General features: G+C 36.0%; 1 protein-coding gene across 19 annotated transcripts in view; it reads left to right on the forward strand.

Moving 5' to 3' along the window:
* The first annotated feature begins 2,614 nt into the window (after positions 1-2,614).
* The window catches only part of LOC101320609 (charged multivesicular body protein 1B2-like), a 76,364-nt gene continuing 56,681 nt past the window's right edge, over positions 2,615-22,297 (forward strand). For 5 of the 19 annotated variants that reach the window (XR_012329307.1, XM_073799384.1, XM_073799368.1 and 2 more), the window contains exons 1-3: positions 2,824-5,530; positions 17,916-18,018; positions 18,690-19,006. Coding sequence is in view for 17 of the 19 variants with exons in the window: in XM_073799384.1 (XP_073655485.1) it covers positions 17,985-18,018; positions 18,690-19,006 (351 nt within the window). In the remaining 2 variants the exon portion in view is untranslated. The other 14 variants (XM_073799383.1, XM_073799380.1, XM_073799381.1 and 11 more) reach the window with 11 other exon arrangements.

The following is a 22,297-nucleotide window of genomic DNA, read 5'->3' on the forward strand; positions in this document are numbered from 1 at the left end:
AACAACAGGAAATATGACTAAATGCAATGAACAATGAATGAATAATTGTGCCTAGGGTGAGAGAGTAAAATTATATTTTAAAGACTACATCTGGCTTTAAAAACACTAACCTTAATCATCACTATGATAAACTAAACATTTCCATATTTCATACTAACATGTTTAGGAGACTAAAATAAGTTATTGATCTTAGTGTTTAATCAGAGTATGTGTTAATATAACACCAATATATTCTTAGAGGCTATATTAATGTGGAAACAACCCAAATAACCACCATCAGGAGAATAGATGAATAAATTATGATATATTCATACAGTAGAATACTCTATTTCAGTGAAAATGAATGAACTATGGTTACATGTAGCAACACAAATAAGGAACATTATGATGAGTTACAAAAGCAAGTCAAAGAAGAAAGAAAAAGTTCTGATTTCATTTACACAAAGTTCAAAAACATGCAACACTAAAGAACATATTGTTTAGGGATGCAAATACTATTGGTAAAACTATTAAAAAAACAGAGAAAATATATATAAATTTGAGACAGTAGTTGCCTCGAAAGAGGGAAGGAAAGGAATGTGATTAGGAAAGGAGTACATAAGGGAATTTATAGGGAATGGTAATTTTCTTTTCTCATAATGGGTGATAAGTCACAGGAGGTTGTTGTATTGCTTTTGTTTATTCTGTACTCATGTTTTACAAATATTGTTTTATAGGCATTCAATGTTTAATAAAACAATTAAAATTTGATGTATTTCCTTTCTCTGTAATATATTTGCTCTGTCATAAAACAAGTTTATGATTTTAACAGATTTCAATTCTTTGCTTTCAACAGCAGCAGTTACAACTGAATATGCATATACATTCAATAGTTCTATTACTGTGCCTAAGATCAAAAGAATTATTAAATCTAACTTTAAGAAATAAGATGTCCAAGGAATAATATGAGGGCAATTTTTGGAGTAAAAATTAGTTTAGAACTCATAAAAATAAAAACAACTTCTTAATCTTCTAAGTGGTTAGTAAATCAAAGATATAGGCTATGTATTTTTTTTTTTTTTTTACTTTAGATGGACAGCAATAACAAATTCCTAACTGGACAAATCTCTTCAGATTTTAACTTTACTAAAAACCTGATCCCAACCTAAGAAGTTCTACAATTTGCAAAAATACTTTAAAAACACTTTTTAAAAAAGGCTTATTCTTTTAAAAAAGAATATAACTAAAATACATAAAACTTGGAAATGCTTAAGCTTTAGTGGATTGTTCTGTCAACATGTGGATTTATTGAAAGAGCTGTGTTAACACATATTAAAAACCTAGGGACGAACTTTTTAAAACACTTTTTTTTTTAACTTTTTACCAAAAAAAGAATTCTCAAACTGTGAAATACAGTTAGTTGTTTACCTAGTATGGAAAGTGATGAAACAATAATGAAATCTGTCAACTTTTGTCTGTCTCCATAAAAGTAAATCTTGCATCCCAAATATATACATATGGAGAGATATAAATAAAAATCTTTATACAGTTTCATCTATGGATGTGGTTTACAGATTGTTCTTCCCCAGAACTATACTCAAAAAGGTTTTTCCAGCATTAAGGGTTTTATAATTCGATAAGTCTGAAGCCTACCAATAGTCAACACAAAAGAGTGAAACACTAGCTTTTTGAACCATTTTAGTTTTCAACAGGAAATGATCCTAAAGGTAAAAAGAGGCTTAGCCAATTATTTACTCATTCTTTTCCCCACATATTTAAATATTAACGATAAGAAAAATTTAAACGCCAAGCTTATAAAATTCCTCCATAAGGGTATAATTATTCTAGCTATTTTTCCCCCCAAAGTATTATCTCTGAGCTCTTTCTTGGAATGTCTAAGAGTTTTGAATTGAAATGCAGCGACACCAACGCCAAAGATTCCCTTCCTTCCCATAAATCTAGAGATTCAGCGTCTAATTAATTACCTTTGGATATATTAATAACTCACATATAAATGCTAACCGCTATTTAGCATTTCTATTAACCTCCCGTCCATTAAAGATTTGGTAGTAATTTTCATATTTTACACCATCTATTATAAAATAATAATAAACTATTTATTACGAATATATATTTCACAGCAACTTCACCTCTTAAACCTAGGCTTAACTTTTTTCGTCCTTCCCATCTAACCAAAAACTTTAGGATCATATCCTTTTTAACACTTTAATTGAACCTCACAACTCAAAACTACCAACCCCGCTAATCCCTTATTTCATACGATTATAACTTTTTTTTAAAGTACTTTAAAAGCCCTATACCTTTTTCCTTCATCCGTAAGACAAGCTCTGAGAACAAAAGTGAGGGGTCAAGGATAGTGTGAAATCTGAGGGAAGAGGTGGGGCAGAAGGTTAAAGAGAGTTTGGAGTAGGACAAAAGAAAGAACTAGAAAAGTAAGCTGGGTGACGAAAACCGTTAGGCGCTGGTTAGGCTTGGGTGCAGCTAAGGACACGAAGGGGAGGGGCTTAACCTCTTGCGCTCTAACCCCCAACGCACGGAAGCGACTGCCACACACCCTATCCGCCTCTCAGAGCAGCAGCCATTTTGGCTTTGCCCCAGCTCCGCCCCTCGGACGCGGACGGCTCCATACCCCCACGCGCACCCCACCCCCGCCTTCTTCGCGCAGAAACAGGAAGTGGGATTGCGGACCTAGGAGCCAGGCCGGCAGCAGCTCAGGACTAGAGTCGCGCTCCGAACGCACTGCAGTCAAATCCTTGCCGCTGCCCCTGGCTGTCGCCTCCCAAGAAAAGTCGTGGGACCATGTCGAATATGGAGAGTATCCTTTCCTTTCTTAAAAGTTGCTGCTAGGGCTTAAAGAGGTGGAAGAGAGGAGGGCCTGGGGCCCTGGAAGGTGCCTGGTGGTGACCTTTTAGGTCTAGTTGAGGAGGGGTGAGGGTTCTGACTCCGATTGGTAGGCTTTGGCAGCTTATTTTGTTTTGTTTGTTGTTGTTTTCCTGGTAGCCGCAAGCATCCTGAATCAGGGGACGTGGGGCTGCTTTGAGAAGATTACTGAACACGAACCCTCCCTTGTTGAAGGCTACTGTCACCTGTTCTTTCAGGGAATTTATCCATTTCTGAAAAATCGAAGGAGAGTGGTGTGGAAGCAGGCGACAGTTTGCCAGAGGTTTGGGGCAGAGGTATAGGTTTTGAATGGGTAACGAGGGCAAATAGTTTTTGTGGAACTTCTTCCTTTTTCTGGATGGAGGTGACTGGTAATGAGTTCTTAATACCAGCCCTCCGAACTAAGTTGATTGCTTGCTTGTTAATAATCTGATTTAGCACGTGAGGAAACTCATAGTTTCCTAAAGCCACAAAAATCCATCAGTTGCACCTGTGTTACCACTTAAGCAATGTGTTCAAGGTTAGGAACCAAGCTGTGTGAAGCTCTGAATTGAAGAAGGATGAGGTGGTTTTTTGCAAGTGAAATACCATCACAGGATTTTCATGTCGCTGTCCTTCTTCCAGAAATTGGCATTACAGAAATAGAGTACTTTGATATCTTGCTATTGAATGAAACTTAGCAAAATAACAAAATTGGGTCATAGAAATTCTCTGATAGCTCATATTGAAACTATTTTCATTCATTAATTTGTAAGTCTGAAATATAGAAAGACATTTGGTGAGAGTATTAAATTATGTAAACTGTACTGAGAATATTGGTAACATATTTGGTGCTGAACTGGCCAAGATAAACCAAGAATAAAATGTGAACCTTTGTGGAGGTGCAGAAATAGGTCATTTCATGAACAGAGTAGATGACTAAAAGGCCCAGTTTAAAGGATATAATTTATAGAAGTGTAGTTGTGTTAGATGATTTTTATTAAAGCACCATCATAAAAGAGCACTGGATTATGAGTCAGAAGATCAATTTCCAATCCCAGTTCTGCCTTTTAAGAAACATGTGAGTTAGAACAACTCATATAGCCTCTGTTATGCAATGTTTACTCATCTGTAAACATACTAACTGACCTGTCAGCCTTATAAAGCTCTTGTGAAGGTAAAATGAAATGTAAGGGCTTACTAAATTACGAAGTTTTGAACATGTTAAGTATTAAGAAGTGGAGTACAATTTGCTATCTTTTTCGCCAGATCTTTTGGAAGGGTTTGAGGTAATAGCTCTAAAACTGCTTTTATTTCCTACTTTAATAATGCAAATTACTTTTGCTCACCTAAAAACCTACTCTATGTGATTTCCAATAATAAGATAGTTACTAATTTTCTTTCACTGAAAAGTGTGTATGCCTGACTATAATTAAAATTAATGGTACTATTATCAGTAGTTTAATACATAACAAAAATGAACTGTAACTACTCTTAAGTCCATCAAAGGAAGTGAGGACTTCATTCATACCGTCTGGCAGTGGTTAGTTCTCTTGGTCCTTTTTTTAGAATCCAGACCTTTTCCTTGGAGTATAGAGGAAGAAAATGACATATGGGCTCAGACCTGTCTTTCATAAATAAATAACTTGAACTGAAACTTGAGTAACATTTATTTGTCACCTATTTGAAATGCAGAAATCTCATTGTTACAGTATGTAAGAAGAATAAATGTGCTAACACAATTGAATTAGCATGGTAATTGTGACTTCTGTCCTTGGGCAGATAGATACACTGAAGTTATGTTGGATTAGATCCAATATCATTTTAAACAACTTGATGGAATACCCAAATTTATTTATTTTTTAAAATTTTTATTACAGTATGTTTGCTTTACAATATCATGTTAGTTTATGCTGTATGGCAATGTGCCTTTTCCTGGGGAAAATATTTGTCGCTGACATCTCTTTCTCTAGGGGATTCTAACCTGAAAAAGGTTGAGAAGCAACGAAGTAGATAATAGGTACTGTAGACATAAGAGTAAAGAAAGGGATGTTGTGAACTGGACTGGTATCATTGTCTCCTTTTGTAGTCACCTAGACAGATGAGACTGTGTTATAGGCAAAAATTGCCAGCTACCTTAAAAATGCTCTCCATTGTGAATGGCTTTACATCCTAAAGCAGAATTACAGATCAGAGTCTCTGAGGCTTTGCTAGTGTTGACAAATGTATTGTGATTTTTTAACCAAGATATTAATAATAGTTCAAATTTTGTTTTTTAAATATCACCTGACAGTAGTCTTACAATGTATGTCCTGGCTTGCTAGTAGAATGTTGTCTTACAAGAAGTATTTTATGTAAGGAATGCTTATCGTTCATCATTTGATGCTATTTGAGGATCAGTTCTGAGCAATTCACTATGAAAGTTAAAATGCAAAAAGAGAAATAAGAGTTGAGCTGGCTTTGAATTCCTTCTTGTTCTTCTATTCACAGTTAATTACCCATCTCTAGGCTTCAGTTTTCACATCTGTACAATGAGGGAAGTTGACAAGCAATCTCTAAGGTTTCTTTCAATTCTGAAGATCTCCCTGAGTTTCTGTGTTCCCAAACTCTACCTCCCAGACATACACAAGGGATGATGAAGATGCTGGGAGCTGAAAAAGAGGAAAGTTGGGTATATAATGCCACTTTTTCTCATCAAATGTATGAATAACCATCTATGGTATGGCACCACTGCTTTATTCTGGAGCAGGCAGGTGCTAGTAGAACATTCTTATTCCTTCCTCTTACCTCCTTTGTTTTCAACCTTTACTTCTACGTAAAGGATTGTAAAATCCTACTGTTGGCACTTGGAATCAAATAGCTTTCTGCCCTACTATGTTGGGATAACTTACTTTCCCTTGGAGTTGCTCCACCGACTTCAGAGAGGTAGGCAGGACGTAAGAGTTCTACTATGAATTTCTGCTAGTAAACTGACTATAACCGTTTTTCTTGAGGAAGCAGATTGAAATCTTAGAGCAAGGTTTCCTTCTGTATGCATATTAAATATGTGGAACCCTAATGATTGTTATTTAAATTTTAAAGCAATAATCTATTAAGGCATAGGTGATTTCTCCCCTTTGCCTGTCAGCAGTGTGATTGCTATTAAATGAAATCACACAGAATGTTTTTTTTTTCCTTTTTAAATTTATTTATTTTTGGCTGTGTTGGGTCTTCGTTGCTGCGTGTGGGCTTTCCCTAGTTGTGGAGAGAGGGGGCTACTCTTTGTTACGGTGCGCGGGCTTCTCATTGCAGTAGCTTCTCGTTGCAGAGCACGGGCTCTAGGCGTGTGGGCTTCAGTAGCTGTGATGTGTGGGCTCAGTAGTTGTGGCTCGCGGGCTCTAGAGCGCAGTCTCAGTAGTTGTGGTGCACTGCCTTAGTTGCTCCGCAGCATGTGGGATATTCCTAGACCAGGGCTCAAACCCGTGTCCCGTGCATTGGCAGGCAGATTCTTAACCACTGCACCACCAGGGAAGCCCAACATAGAATGTTTTAAAGACACATTGGGATTTTTTTATTCCCTGACTAGCTGTATTGCCCAGTTAAGATAGGTGACTTATCTAAATCATGAGGTGGTAATGACAATTTATTGAACATCTACTATGTACCAAACTTTGTGCTGGGGATTTTATATATCATCTCAAAACCTCAAAACAACCCTGGAAGACGGGTGGTAGTGTCCTCATTTTATAGAACAGGCAATTAAAGCTAAGAAAACTACAGAGCTTGTAAGTGTAAAGGATCTGAGCTCGGCTCCAAAGTCTCTGGTGTGTTCACGTTTCCATAGTGCCTCCAGAACTTACAGTGCACTTCAGTTATATTTGATCAAGTCCTAGGGTTATGCAGAGCTACTCTTTCTGTATATTGACATTCCATTTGAGATTTTTGCTTTATAAAGAGTTTGGAAAACCATGAATCAACACAATCACTTTAGGGAGGACCTAGCTTAGATTTTCTCGAAGGCAAGTCTATTCATAGATATATTTCCTATTAAGAGGTACACCTGGGCTTCCCTGGTGGCACAGTGGTTGAGAGTCCGGCTGCCGATGCAGGGGACACGGGTTCATGCCCCGGTCCGGGAAGATCCCACATGCTGCAGAGCGGCTGGGCCCGTGAGCCATGGCCGCTGAGCCTGTGCGTGCGGAGCCTGTGCTCCGCAACGGGAGAGGCCACAGCAGTGAGAGGCCCGCGTTCTGCAAAAAAAAAAAAAAAAGAAAGAGGTACACCTGTATGATGTAATGTTTTAAATTTTAATTTTATAGAGTTAGAAGGTAGGGAATACTACTTTCTGAAAATTTGAAATAATTGTTCAGATGATTCATTGATTTTACTTATTTATCAATCCCAAGGGCTAAGTGAGTTAGTGTTTTCCTTTTGCATGGATTTTGGCAGGAGGAGGGAAATCTACTGCCATTAATGGAGATCTTTGAGACCAATTTTTCAGAGTCAGTGTTTATGTTAGCAAAAAAGCAAGCATGGTGGTGTATAATAAACCTCATAGTGGTTAAGAGGAAGATGGTAGGGAGGGGAGGAAGAAGGTACACTGGGCAAAGGAGCTGTATGTGAAGACACAGAGTCAGGTAACTGGTGGAGGCCATCATCACTGAAGCACAAGTTGCTGGAGCCTGGGATTACCCAAGATCTAGTTTAGGGCCTTATGCATTATTCTATACATGTTAATATGTATTACTGTTCAGCCTTCTAAACCTTCAATCCATCAAAAATAAAGTATTTCAGTCATTGTCTTTTCAGTTGGCAAAGAAAAATAAATACTGTCTTAATAGCAACCACTTTGCCAAATTGAATTTATGATTAGTCAGTGAAGGAGATTATTCTGCCAGTTTTATTTTTTCCAAATAGAAAAATACTCCAAGGATTTACAGCTTACTAAAATATCTAAAATATTTCACAGTATATCAACTCTGGTTCATAGTTCAATTTAGTGGTTGAATCAACGCCATTATTTTCCACATTAGCAATAGAGGATATTCACTTATTGTAGTGTATACAGAAGGTGATTATTTGAATAGCAGGCACCTGAATTTAAGAATCGCCTACCCTGGTTGTAGAAGGTACCCGAGAGTTAGAGGCAAGGTTTTAGACGGAGGAGTGTTTTGATTTCTGGCCTAGGACAAAAGATACATCATCAGAAAAACACTGGTTTTACAGGTTGCCTGGGATACATAGACACATATGAATATATTTGGCAGGGGTGGTAGTCTAAGATATGTAGTCCACCTCTATGGAATCATGTGCTTTACACTACATTTATGAGTCAAAATGGGAAAAATAAGAAGAGACCATGTAAAAAGTATTTTCCAAAACCAAATATCTTCAATTTTAAAAGCCGTCCTTTATTGTGAGACTCTCCTTCCTACATTTTTGGTGCTGCTCTATTCTTTCTGTTAATTATACCAGTCCAAGGATTTTTAAAAAAGTCTGGAATCTGCTATGACATTGGTTTTCTCACTCTTAGCCACAGAGCCCTTTTTTTTCCTGAATGGAATCATGTAGAATCCTAATATACTACAGAAATAAACATCATTGTATTAGTGTAAACTTATTCATAAGCTTATATGTGTAATTGAGTCCTCTTGCCCAACATCAGTGATGCTTTTTCCCCAGTATATCAGGTACCATTGCAAAACATTTTTTCTACTATTCATTTACTTAAAACTATTGAGTACTTCTGTTAATCACTGCACTAAGCTGATGGTATAAGGATAATTAGGGTTCATCCATATTCTCAGGGTGTCCATAGTCTAGTTAAAGAAGTAGACATGTAAACAAAGAATTATAATGAAATACAGAAAAGTACATCATATATAAAGTAACATGGGAATACAGAGTAAGTAGCTACTGACACTGTAAATTTCAAATTAGTGTTTCCACAGAGTATACTTAAAATTTAGGACCAGAATGTTTGAAGACAGCCTTGGAGAAGAGCTATTTTATATTAAATTTATATCAAGCACAAACAGGTTCAGTGTATCCAAGTTATAATACTACTACACATTCCTAACAGTGTTGTCCATATACCAGTATTATTTAATACATGCTTTTGGGTTTTTTTCTTTTAATTTTCAAGCAACCCTCTTTTTTAAATTGCAAGGATACCATCTCATGGAATAGGACTATAGACTCCTAATCTAACCTTTTATTTGAAATGAATTTTTTACAAAAATCATGTAACTTTAATCCTCACCTCCCCAAGAGCAAGTACAAAAAAGAATAAAAGACCAGTTACCTGCCACTGGGCTTAAGAAATAAAACATTACCAACTCATCTCTTATTTCCCCACCAAAGGCAACCACTGTCTAAAAGTTCATATTTATCATTTCCATGCATTTGTTTATATTTGACCACATACGTATACATTCTTAGGATATAATTAATGCCTTGCATATTTTCCAATTTTATGTGTGTGGTATAATGTTTTCTTTTTTATTCAAGATGGTTCTTCAGATTCATTCATTATGTCATTTTCACTTTCACCTCTATGTAGTTTTTTTTTTTAACATCTGTACTTTTTTTTTTTTAAACATCTTATTGGAGTATAATTGCTTTATTGTAGAAATATCATACAATTTATCCATTCTATTTAGTGATGAACATTTAGGTTGTTTCCATGGTTTTCTGTCATTATAAACAATACTGCTATGATCACTTGTACATATTTGCTGTGTCAGCTGGGGACAGTTTCTCTATGGTATATACCTAGGAGTGGGATTGCTGGGTTGGAGACTATGGGTATTTTCAAGTAATGATTTTTTGATGATTTCCATTGTAATCTATATACCTTTTATTTTTCTTATCATGCTTGGTAGGACTCCAGAACAATGCTTAATTTAAAAAAATATGTGTGTGTGTGTATGTATGTGTGTGTGTATATATATATATATATATATATATATATATATATATATATATATATATATCTCATGATCACTTTCTTGTTACAGTCATCTCTGGGTATCTGCAGGGGATTGGTTCCAACACCCCCCTCCCCTCACAGATACCCAGATCTGCAGATATGCAGATCTCTTAGTTGGGCCTCTATTTGCAGATGCAAACCCATGGATACAGAGGGATGACTGTACTGATTTTAAAAGGAATTCTAATTATTCACTGTTAAGGATGATGATTGCTCGAGGTTTTGTTTTTGTTTTCATGTGAAATTTTTTTAACATCTTTATCGGAGCATAATTGCTTTACAGTGGTGTGTTAGTTTCCACTTTATAACAAAGTGAATCAGTTATACATATACATATGTTCCCATATCTCTTCCCTCTTGCGTCTCCCTCCCTCCCACCCTCCCTATCCCACCCCTCAAGGTGGTCACAAAGCACCTAGCTGATCTCCCTGTGCTATGCGGCTGCTTCCCACTAGCTATCTATTTTACGTTTGGTAGTGTATATATGTCCATGCCACTCTCTCACTTTGTCACAGCTTACCCTTCCCCCTCCCCATATCCTCAAGTCCATGCTCTAGTAGGTCTGTGTCTTTATTCCCGTCTTACCCCTAGGTTCTTCATGACATTTTTTTTCTTAGATTCTATATATATATACGTGTTAGCATACGGTATTTGTTTTTCTCTTTCTGACTTACTTCACTCTGTATGACAGACTCTAGGTCCATCCACCTCACCACAAATAACTCAATTTCGTTTCTTTTTATGGCTAAGTAATATTCCATTGTATATGTGCCACATCTTTATCCATTCATTTGTTGATGGACACTTAGGTTGCTTCCATGTCCTGGCTATTGTAAATAGAGCTGCAATGAACATTTTGGTACATGACTCTGTTTGAATTATGGTTTGCTCAGCGTATATGCCCAGTAGTGGGATTGCTGGGTCGTATGGTAGTTCTATTTGTAGTTTTTTAAGGAACCTCCATAGTGTTCTCCATAGTGGCTGTATCAATTTACATTCCCACCAACAGTGCAAGAGTGTTCCCTTTTCTCCACAGCCTCTCCAGCATTTATTGTTTGTAGATTGTTTGATGATGGCCATTCTGACCAGTGTGAGATGATATCTCATTGTAGTTTTGATTTGCATTTCTCTAATGATTAATGATGTTGAGCATTCTTTCATGTGTTTGTTGGCAATCTGTATATCTTCTTTGGAGAAATGTCTGTTTAGGTCTTCTGCCCATTTTTGGATTGGGTTGTTTGTTTTTTTGATATTGAGCTACATGAGCTGCTTGTAAAGTTTGAAGATTAATCCTTTGTCAGTTGCTTCATTTGCAAATATTTTCTCCCATTCTGAAGGTTGTCTTTTGGTCTTTATGGTTTCCTTTGCTGTGCAAAAGCTCTTAACTTTCATTAGGTCCCATTTGTTTATTTTTGTTTTTATTTCCATTTCTCTAGGAGGTGGGTCAAAAAGTATCTTGCTGTGATTTATGTCATAGAGTGTTCTGCCTATGTTTTCCTCTAAGAGTTTGATAGTGTCTGGCCTTACATTTAGGTCTTTAATCCATTTTGAGTTTATTTTTATGTATGGAGTTAGGGAGTGTTCTAAGTTCTTTATTCTTTTACATATAGCTGTCCTGTTTTCCCAGCACCACTTATTGAAGAGGCTGTCTTTTCTCCTTTGTATATTCTTGCCTCCTTTATCAAAGATAAGGTGACCATATGTGTGTGGGTTAATCTCTGGGCTTTCTATCCTGTTCCATTGATCTATATTTCTGTTTTTGTGCCAGTACCATACTGTCTTGATTACTGTAGCTTTGTAGTATAGTCAGAAATCCAGGAGCCTGATTCCTCTGACTCTGTTTTTCTTTCTCAAGATTGCTTTGGCTATTCAGGTTCTTTTGTGTTTCCATATGAATTGTAAGATATTTTATTCTAATTCTGTGAAGAATGCCATAAGTAGTTTGATAGGTATTGCATTGAATCTGTAGATTGCTTTGTGTAGTATAGTCATTTTCAAAATATTGATTCTTCCAATCCAAGAACATGGTATATGTCTCCATCTGTTTATGTCATCTTTGATTACTTTCATCAGTGCTTTATAGTTTTCTGAGTACCAGTCTTTCACCTCCTTAGGCAGGTTTGTTCCTAGGTATTTTATTCTTTTTGTTACAGTGGTAAATGGGAGTGTTTCCTTAATTTCTCTATGTGTTTTTTTCATTGTTGGTGTATAGGAATGCCAGAGACTTCTGTGCATTAATTTTGTATCCTGCAATCTTACCAAATGCATTGATTAGATCTAGTAGTTTTCTGGTGACATCTTTAGGATTTTCTATGCATATTATCATGTCATTGGCAAACAGTGACAGTTGTACTTCTTCTTTTCCAATTTGTATTCCTTTTATTTCTTTTTCTTCTGTGATTGCTGTGCCAGGACTTCCAAAACTATGAATAAGAGTGGTGAGAGTGGACATCTTTGTCTTTTTCCTGATCTTAGTGGAAATGCTTTCAATTTTTCACCATTGTGTTTGATGCTTGCTGTGGGTTTGTCATATATGGCCTTTATTATGTTGAGGTATGTTCCCTCTATGCCCATTTTCTGGAGAATTTCTATCATGAATGGGTGTTGAATTTTGTCAAAAGCTGTTTTGCATCTATTGAGAAGATCCTATGGTTTTTTTCCCTTAATTTATCAATGTGGTGTATCACATTGTTTGATTTGTATATATTGAAGAATCCTTGCATCCCTGGGTTAAATCCCACTTGATCATGGTTTTTGATCCTTTTTATGTGCTGTTTGATTCTGTTTGCTAGTGTTATGTTGAGGATTTTTGCATCTATATTCATCAGTGATATTGGTCTATAATTTTCTTTTTTTGTGGTATCTTTTTCTGCTTTGGTATCAGGGTGACGGGGGCTTTGTAGAATGAATTTGGCAGTGTTTCTCCCTCTGCAGTTTTTTGGAAGAGTTTGAGAAGGATCGGTGTTAGCTCTTCTCTAAATGTTTGATAGAATTCACCTGTGAAGCCATCTGGTCCTGGACTTTTGTTTGTTGGAAGATTTTTAATTACGGTTTCAATTTCATTACTTGTGATAGGTCTGTTTATATTATCTAATTCTTCCTTGTTCAGTCTTGGAAAATTGTACCTTTCCAAGAATGTGTCTATTTCTTCATGGTTGTCCATTTTACTGGCATATAGTTGTTTGTAGTAGTCTCTTATAATCCTTTATATTTCTGCAGTGTCAGTTGTGATTTCTCCTTTTTCATTTCTAATTTTATTGATTTGCCTCCCCTCCCTTTTTTTCTTGATCAGTCTGGCTAAGGGTTTACCAATTTTGTTTATCTTCTCAAAGAACCAGCTTTTAGTTTCATTGATCTTTGCTATTGTTTTCTTATTATTTCATTTATTTTTGCTCTGTTCTTTATGATTTCTTTCCTTCTACTGTTTTTGGGTTTTCTTTGTTCTTCTTTCTCTAGTTGCTTTTAGTGTAGGGCTAGATTGTTTATTTGAGATTTTTCTTGTTTCTTGAGGTGAGATTGAATTGCTATAAACTTTCCTCCTAGAAATGCTTTTACTGCATCCCATAGGTTTTGGGTCATTGTGTTTTCATTGTCAATTTTTTCTATGAATTTTTAAAATTTCTTCTTTGATTTCTTCAGTGACCTCTTGGTTATTTAGTAGTGCACTGTTTAGCCTCCTTGTATTTGTTTTTTACAATTTTTTTCCTGTAATTGATTTCCAATCTTATAGCGTTGTGGTCAAAAAACATGCTTGATACGATTTCAATTTTCTTAAATTTTTTGAGGATTGATTTGTGACCCAAGATGTGATCTATCCTGGAGAATGTTTCGTGTGCACTTGAGAAGAAAGTGTATTCTGCCACTTTGGGGTGGAATGTTCTATAAATATCAATAAGATCTATCTTGTCTATTGTGTCATTTAAAGCTTGAGTTTCCTTATTTATTTTCTGTTTGGATGATCTGTCCATTGTTAAAGTCCTCTACTGTTATTGTGTTACTGTCGATTTCTCCTTTCATGGTTGTTAGCATTTGCCTTATGTATTGAGGTGCTCCTGTGTTGGGTGCATAAACATTTATAATTGTTTTGTCTTCTTCTTGGATTGTTCCTTTGATCATTATGTACTGTCCCTCCTTATCTTTTGTAACAGTCTTTATTTTAAAGTCTATTTTATCTGATATGAGTATTGCTACTCCAGCTTTCTTTTGATTTCCATTTGCATGGAATATCTTTTTCCATCCCTTCACTTTCAGTCTGTATATGTCCCTAGGTCTGAAATGGGTCTGTTGTAGACAACATATATATGGGTCTTGTTTTTGTATCCATTCAGCCAGTCTGTGTCTTTTGGCTGGGGCATTTAATCCATTTACAGTCAAGGTTATTATCGATATGTATGTTCCTATGACCACTTTCTTAATTGTTTTGGGTTTGTTTTTGTGAGTCTTTTTCTTCTCTTGTGTTTCCTGCTTCAAGAAGTTTCTTTAGCATTTGTTGTAAAGCTGGTTTGGTGGTGCTGAATTCTCTTAGCTTTTGCTTGTCTGAAAAGCTTTTGAATTCTTTATTGAATCTGAATGAGATCCTTGCTGGGTAGAGTAATCTTGGTTGTAGGTTTTTCTCTTTCATCACTTTAAGTATATCCTGCCACCCCTTCTGGCCTGCAGTTTCCACTGAAAAATCAGCTGATAACCTTATGGGGATTCCTTTATATGTTATTTTTTGTTTTTCCCTTGCTGCTTTTAATATTTTTTCTTTGAATTTAATTTTTGTTAATATGATTAATATGCGTCTTGGTGTGTTTTTCCTTGGGTTCATCCTGTATGGGACATCCTGTATGGGACTTGGGTGACTATTTCCTTTCCCATGTTAGGAACGTTTTCAACTATAATCTCCTCAAATATTTTCTCAGACCTTTTCTTTTTCTCTTTGTCTTCTGGGACCCCTATAATTCAAATGTTGTTGCGTTTAGTGTTGTCCCAGAGATGTCTGAGCTTGTTCTGGATTCTTTTCATTCTTTTTTCTTTATTCTGCTCCTCAGCAGTTATTTCCACCATTTTGTCTTCCAGCTCACTTATTCATCCTTCTGCCTCAGTTATTCTGTTATTGATTCCTTCTAGTGTATTTTTCATTTCAGTTATTGTGTTGTTCATCTATGTTTGTTCTTTAGTTCTTCTAGATCTTTGTTAAACATTTCTTGTATTTTCTCAATCTGTACTTCCATTCTGTTACTGAGATTCTGGATGATTTTTACTATCATTACTCTGAATTCTTTTTCAGGTAGATTGCCCATTTCCTCTTCATTTATTTGGTCTTGTAGATTTTTACCTTGCTTCTTCATCTGTGGCATATTTTTTGCCATCTTATTTTTTTTTTGAGTGAAATTGTGCTGCTATTTTACTGGTTGTTTGGCCTGAGGCTCCCAACACTGGAGTTTGTAGGCTACTGGGTAGACCTGAGATGGGTCTTGGTGCTGAGATGGGGAGCTCTGTGCGACCTCACTCCTGTGAATATTCCCTGGGGTCTGAAGTTCTCTGTTAGTCCAGTGTTTCAGACTTGGAGCTCCCACCGCAGTAGCTTCTGCCTAACCCCAGGCTTGCGAACCAAGATCCTGCAAACTGGTTCACTCTGGGGTTCCTCCTGTCTCCTTGGGCATTAGAATATACCACCAGCGGCCGGCAGGCTCCCTAGTTGTGGGGGGACGCTAACTCCACATCTTCCCACACCACCATCTTGACTCTGCCTCTCTGGATTGATTTTTATATGTTCTGCTTGCGATTGTTTTTTTGTTTGATTTTTTGTTTATTTGTGCTTCTTGAGTCTAAAGATTTTATTCTCATCAGTTATGGAAGACTCTCAAGTATTATCTCTTTGAATGTAACATTTTGCACATTGTCTTTATTATATCTTTGTGGTATTGCAGATATTAGACCTTTTTATTCTGTTTTCTTTATTTCTTGTCCTCTCTTTCATATTAACCTTATTTTTTCACTCTAATCTTAATTCAGATCTATAGTCAGTTTGCTAATTTTTTTTTTTGCTGTATGTGGGCCTCTCCAGTTTGCTAATTTTCTCCTCAGCTTTGTCTAATTTTCTTTTATCTAGTTTGCTCCACCCCCAGCTGTGAGCCAAGGCCCATAATGACAGTTAACCTTGTCATCTCATCTTCCTTTGCCAGCTGATAAGACTTCTTTCTGTGACACCCTTATGCTAATGTTGTAGCCTTCAAGGTTTTAGGTTTATTCAGAAAATTAAGTTCCAGCGTCTCATCTCATGGGCTCCATAGGGGACTTTGTCTTCAGGGGCTTCAGTGCTTACCTACTACTAATATTTACTTCTTCCTCCTTGTTTCTGTCTCCTGAGGATTTTCCTTCCATTTTTACAATCTAAGCTCTGTATTTAAAAGGGCATTTGTTGTAGTTTATCCAGTATTTCAAGGTGTTATTATAAATGTGTAGGCCTCCATATTAATGGAAGTGGTTCATGTCTTTTTAGGATGAAGGGCGAAAAGCTTTATGGTATTAAATGGACTTTAGTAATGGATCTCCTATTAATATTTTTGGCTAATATTTTATATCATGATCATTCTTAACCATTAATATTAAATTAGAGTTGGCTATAGTAGGTAGTCAGTCCTCAGTATCTGCAGTTTGTAGTAAATTTCAGGTTTAAGGGAAACTGAAATCATTCTTTAAAAACAACAATGAATATATAAATTATATGACTTCATCTAAAATAGTTGGCTTCTTATTTCAGCTTTTAACAATAGTGACTTTTTCTACAGAGACAGCAATTCTATTTGGGAGATGATTTGAAAAATAAAAAAATCATTACCTTTTTCTTTATTTCCATCTATCTCAGTGATTCAGGTTCTCTGCAGGGTTCGATTTTGCCCCCCTCCCCAGGTAGCATTTGACAATGTCTGGAGAAAGTTTTGGTTATTGTAATTCGTAAAACAGAGGGGTTGCTAGTGTCATCTAGTGGGTAAAGCCAGGAATGCTTATAAACTTCGTAGAATACATAAGACATCCCCCACAACAAAGTATTATCTAGCCCAAAATATCAGTAGTGCTTAGGTTAAAAAACCCTATTTATAAAAGGAGCTATAATTTTCTCAGTTACCTAGCTGAAATTGATAAATCTTACTTAAAAATGTAACATATATGATACATTAAAACTACCCAGAAATTCATACACATATACTTGTTTTCTTAACAATTCTAGTTATATCTGTTGTTGATGAAAACTACTCATGGTAGCAAGTCATCCCTCTCATTATCCCTAAATATAAGGTGTTAAATTAAAACCATGAAGCCTTTGAGAGATGAACAAGGTTAATTTATGGTTTAGCTTTGAATAATGCTTATTCGAATAATGCTTATTTTCTGATAGTGATATAATCAAACTAACAGTTAGCTCTTTATATAGTGTATGTGTGCCTTTCAAAAAAATGAACCCTGCATCCTTTATAAATGTCCCAAAGAAATATAGAATCAGGGTTTAAAAAAATAGATTTTACCTTTTTCTAAAGGGTAGAAAACACATAGAATCATTCTTAAAAGTGATTTAATCATGATATAAAGCAGTTGGTTTTGAAATAATCCACATTGCTTTGTCAGATTCATGTGCATTACTTCATATTTGTTTTTGCTTGTGTCATGAAAATGAAAGATTTGTGATATTGCTTATTTGGGTCTTATTCCCATTATATTTTTGTCGTTTTTAATTAAAAATGTTTAATCTTAAAATAGTTTTAGACTTAAAGAGAAATTGCAGAAATGTACAGAGATTTCTTTTATTCCCTTTACCAAGCTTCTCCTAATGTTAACACCTTACATAAACATAATCATAAACCGAAGGAAATCCACATCACTACAATATTAACTAAACTACAGATCTTATTTGGATTTCACCAGTTTTTCCCCTAATGTCCTTTTTCTGTTTCAGAATCCAATCACACATTGCATTTAGTTGGCATGGCTCCTTCGTCTTCTCCATTCTATAACAGTTCTTCAGTCTTTCTTTGCTTTACATGAACTTGATGCTTGACAAGAACACTGGTCAGTTATATCTTACATAGAATGTCTCTCTCAGTATAGGATTCCCTGACGGTTTCTCTGGAGTAAATTGAGGTTATGTTTTTGACAACACCACCGTATAAGTATGCTGTACTCTTCCCAGTTCATCATTTCAGAAGGTAAATGGTGTTGAAATGTTTTATTACTGGTGATATTATCTTTGGTAAGGTGGTATCTGCCAGGTTTCTCTACTATAAAGTTGCTCTTTTTCCCTTTGTAATTAATCTTTCTTGCCATTACTTTAATTTTTAAAATTTTTATTTTATATTGGAGTATGGTTGATTTACAATGTTGTGTTAGTTTCAGGTATACAGCCAAGTGATTTAGTTAAACATATACATATATTATTTTTCAGATTCTTTTCCCATATAGGTTATTACAGAGTATTGAGTAGATTTCCCTGTGCTATACAGTAGGTCCTTGTTGATTATCTGTTTTATATATAGTAGTGTGTATGTTAATCCCAAACTCCTAATTTATCCCTCCCCCCACCTTTCCCCTTGATAACCATCAGTTTGCTTTAATAGAAATAATTAAGTTTCTTAAAATTATTAAGTTTTATTTATTTCTTTTTCTTACTTATTTTGTTCTAAAATTATTTCTTAAAATAATTAACTTAATTTTAACAGAAAACAAATGTGGAAGAGATAAAAATTGTTCTGTTTCCTCAAATACTTTGTGAATATTTGGTTCAAATAGTATAATCTTATAAGTTTTATAATTTTAACATCTTGTTTTCAGTTAGGTTGGGAAATGACTTTTTTTTTTAAACCTTAACATATAATTTCAGAACACCTATTTAACTTGAAGTTTGCTGCAAAGGAACTTAATAGGAATGCCAAGAAATGTGATAAAGAAGAAAAGGCTGAAAAGGCCAAGATTAAAAAGGTAAGTAATTTTTTTGTGTGTGTGTGGTATGCGGACCTCTCACTGTTGTGGCCTCTCCCGTTGCAGAGCACAGGCTCCAGACACGCGGGCTCAGTGGCCATGGCTCCTGGGCCCAGCTGCTCCACAGTATGTGGGATCTTCCCGGACCGGGGCACGAACCCATGTCCCCTGCATCAACAGGCGGACTCTCAACCACTGCGCCACCAGGGAAGCCCCAAGGTAAGTAATTTTTAATCTTTTTACTTTTTTTTAAACTCATGAAATGAGCACAGTTATATGATGGAAGAGTGGTTGTTTTAGTTTATTTTACATTGAAGAAGGATTACTGGCTTTAGCATTTTAAGCCAAATATCTATTAAGTAAATTATTTATTATCTGACATAATTAATAATGGCTTTTTTGTTTATTTCTACTTATGTGTGCAAGTATGGCTCATAACACAGAGTATAACTGTGCTGTTACCTAACTGTTCTGTTGCCTAGATCTAATGACTGTCCTTTGGTTTGTAGCCAGAACCACTGTTACTGAGAAGTATAAAGCCTGTATGTCAGAATAATATTTCACATTTTTTGGCTCATTTGAATTTCTTTAGTCTCTAAAGTTTTGGTTTTTTTTTTTGCGGTACGTGGGCCTCTCACTGTTGCGGCCTCTCCCGTTGCAGAGCACAGGCTCCAGACGCGCAGGCTCAGCGGCCATGGCTCACGGGCCCAGCCGCTCTGCGGCATGTGGGATCTTGCTGGACCAGGGCACGAACCCGTGTCCCCTGCATCAGCAGGTGGACTGTCAACCACTGCGCCACCAGGGAAGCCCAAGTTTTTTATTTTTTTAACATCTTTATTGGAGTATAATTGCTTTACAATCATGTGTCAGTTTCTGCTGTATAATAAAGTGAATCAGCTATGTGTATACATATATCCCCATATCCTCTCCCTCTTGCATCTCCTTCCCACCCTCCCTATCCCACCCCTCTAGGTGGTCACAGAGCACCCAGCTGATCTCCCTGTGCTATGCGGCTGCTTCCCACTAGCTGTTTTACATTTGATGGTGTATATATGTCAGTGCTACTCTCTCACTTCGTTGCAGCTTACCCTTCCCCTCCCCGTGTGCTCAAGTCCATTCTCTACATCTGCGTCTTTATTCTTGTCCTGCCCCTAGGTTCATTAGAACCATTTTTTTAAAGATTCCATATATATATGTGTTAGCATACAGTATTTGATTTTCTCTTTCTGACTGACTTCATTCTGTATGACAGACTCTAGGTCCATCCCCCTCACTACAAATAACTCAATTTCATTTCTTTTTATGGCTGAGTAATATTCCATTGAATATAAGTTTTATATATACATAGTACATAGAATTAATGTATATTGTGACTTGTGCATTGTGTATTTTCTAGGATTCACAGGACTCAGCATATAGTTGGATTCATGGCTATGACATATTACACTAAAGGATACAAAGGGAAAACACATGGGGCGATGTCTGGAGGAATCCAGGCTTAAGCTTCCAAGAGTTCTCAGTGGAAACACACAGGAGAAGCTTAATTCCTGCAGCAACAAATTGTGACAACATATGTTAAATGTTGTCTACCAAGTAAGTTCTCCTGTGACTGGGAGTCCAAGGCTTTTATTGGTAGTCACGCAGGGATCCTCTGCCTAGCACACACCAAAATTCCAGTCTCCCAGAAAGAAATCCATTGTTTGGCATAAACCACATTGTTTGTATAAAGAGTTTAGGCACAGTGAGCCACTCTTAACTGTTCTGGGAAAGATGGAAACCTTCCCCAAATCCAAGTTCCTAGATGCTAGTTACACGCCAAACTTGCAAATAGACGTTTCGAAGGACAGCAGACTCAGGCTTGCTGTGTTAACTCTTTTATGCACACGTGTATTTTTATATCTATCTTTAATATTTTATTAACTTACTCTGATCTTTGGTAATAGCGTATATCCTACCCTTAAATTGAGTCACTTTGGGTATTTTATGCTCTTAATAGAGAAAACTTTATGGGAAGAAAACTTTCAGAAAAGGAGAAAGAAATAGGCTGAGTTAGAAGAAAAAATACTTAAAATTGATGTATTAGCATCATCCTTTTCTAAAAGTATAAGCCCAACTATTTCAGGGAAAGAGAAAGCATAAAAAAGATTTTGGTCTTACATTTTTGTATATTGAGGAAATTAGAAATAACCTAAAAATAATTTTTGAATTTTCAAATCTCAGGCAAGCACAGCAGTATTAAAACATGCATATTCCCAACAAACAAAGTCCAGGCCCAGATAGTTTTACCGGTGAATTATACCAGACATTTAAAGAATTAAAGTACACCTTTGAACAACACAGGTTTGAACTTCACAGGTCCACTTGTGCACATATTTTTTTCAACCAAGATGTACTATAGTACTACACTATTCATGGTCGGTTGAATCCACAGATGCAGAACTGTAGATACAGAAGGCCAACTGTAAAGTTATACATGGATTTTTGACTGAGTGGGGTTTGGCACCCCTAGCCCCATGTTGTTCAAGGGTCAACTGTAATACCAGTCAACCTCAAATTCACTCATCCAAAAAATTAAAGAGGAGGGGACACATCCAAACTCACTCTATGAGGCCAGCATTACCCTGATACCAAAACCAGACAAGGAAACTACAAGAAAAGAACATTATAGGCCAATAGCCCTGATGAACATAGATGTAAAAATCCTCAACAAAATAGTAGCAAACCAAATTCAACAATGCATTAAAAGGGTCATACACCATGATTAAATGGAATTTATTCCAGGGATGTGGGGATGGTTCACCATCCACAAGTCAATCAGGGTGATATACCACATTAACAAAATGAAGGATAAAAATCATATAATCATCTCAATAGATGCAGAAAAGGCATGTGACAAAATTCAACATTCATTCATGATAACAGCTCTCAACAAAGTGGATGTAGGGGGAATGTACCTCAACATAATGAAAGCCATAGATGACAAGCCCACAGTTAGCATCATACCCAAGGAAAAAAAGCTAAAAGGTTTTCCTCTAAGATCAAGATAAGGATGCCGACTTTTACCACTTCTGTTCCACATACTGCTGGAAGTCCTAGCCAGAGCAATTAGGCAAGAAAAAGAAATAAAAGACATCCAAATCAGAAAGGAAGAAGTAAAACTGTCTCTATTAGCAGATAACATGTATTACATATAAAAAACCCATGGCATTATATATAGAAGAATCCACCAAAAAAAAAATGAGAATAAACAGATGCAATAAAATTGCAGGATACAAAATCAATATACAAAAATCAGTTGTGTTTCTATAACTAATAATGAACTATCAGAGAAGTTAAGAAAACAATCTTATTTACAATTTCATTAAAAATAAAATACCTAGGGAAACTTAACCAAGGACCTGAAAGACTACACTGAAAACTATAAGACATTGATGAAAGAAATTGAAGAAGATGCAAATAAATGGAAAGATATTCCATTCTCATGGGTTGGAACAATTAATATTGTTAGAA

This window comes from Tursiops truncatus, chromosome X (genome assembly GCF_011762595.2).
Source record: "Tursiops truncatus isolate mTurTru1 chromosome X, mTurTru1.mat.Y, whole genome shotgun sequence".
Classification (NCBI taxonomy): domain Eukaryota; kingdom Metazoa; phylum Chordata; class Mammalia; order Artiodactyla; family Delphinidae; genus Tursiops; species Tursiops truncatus.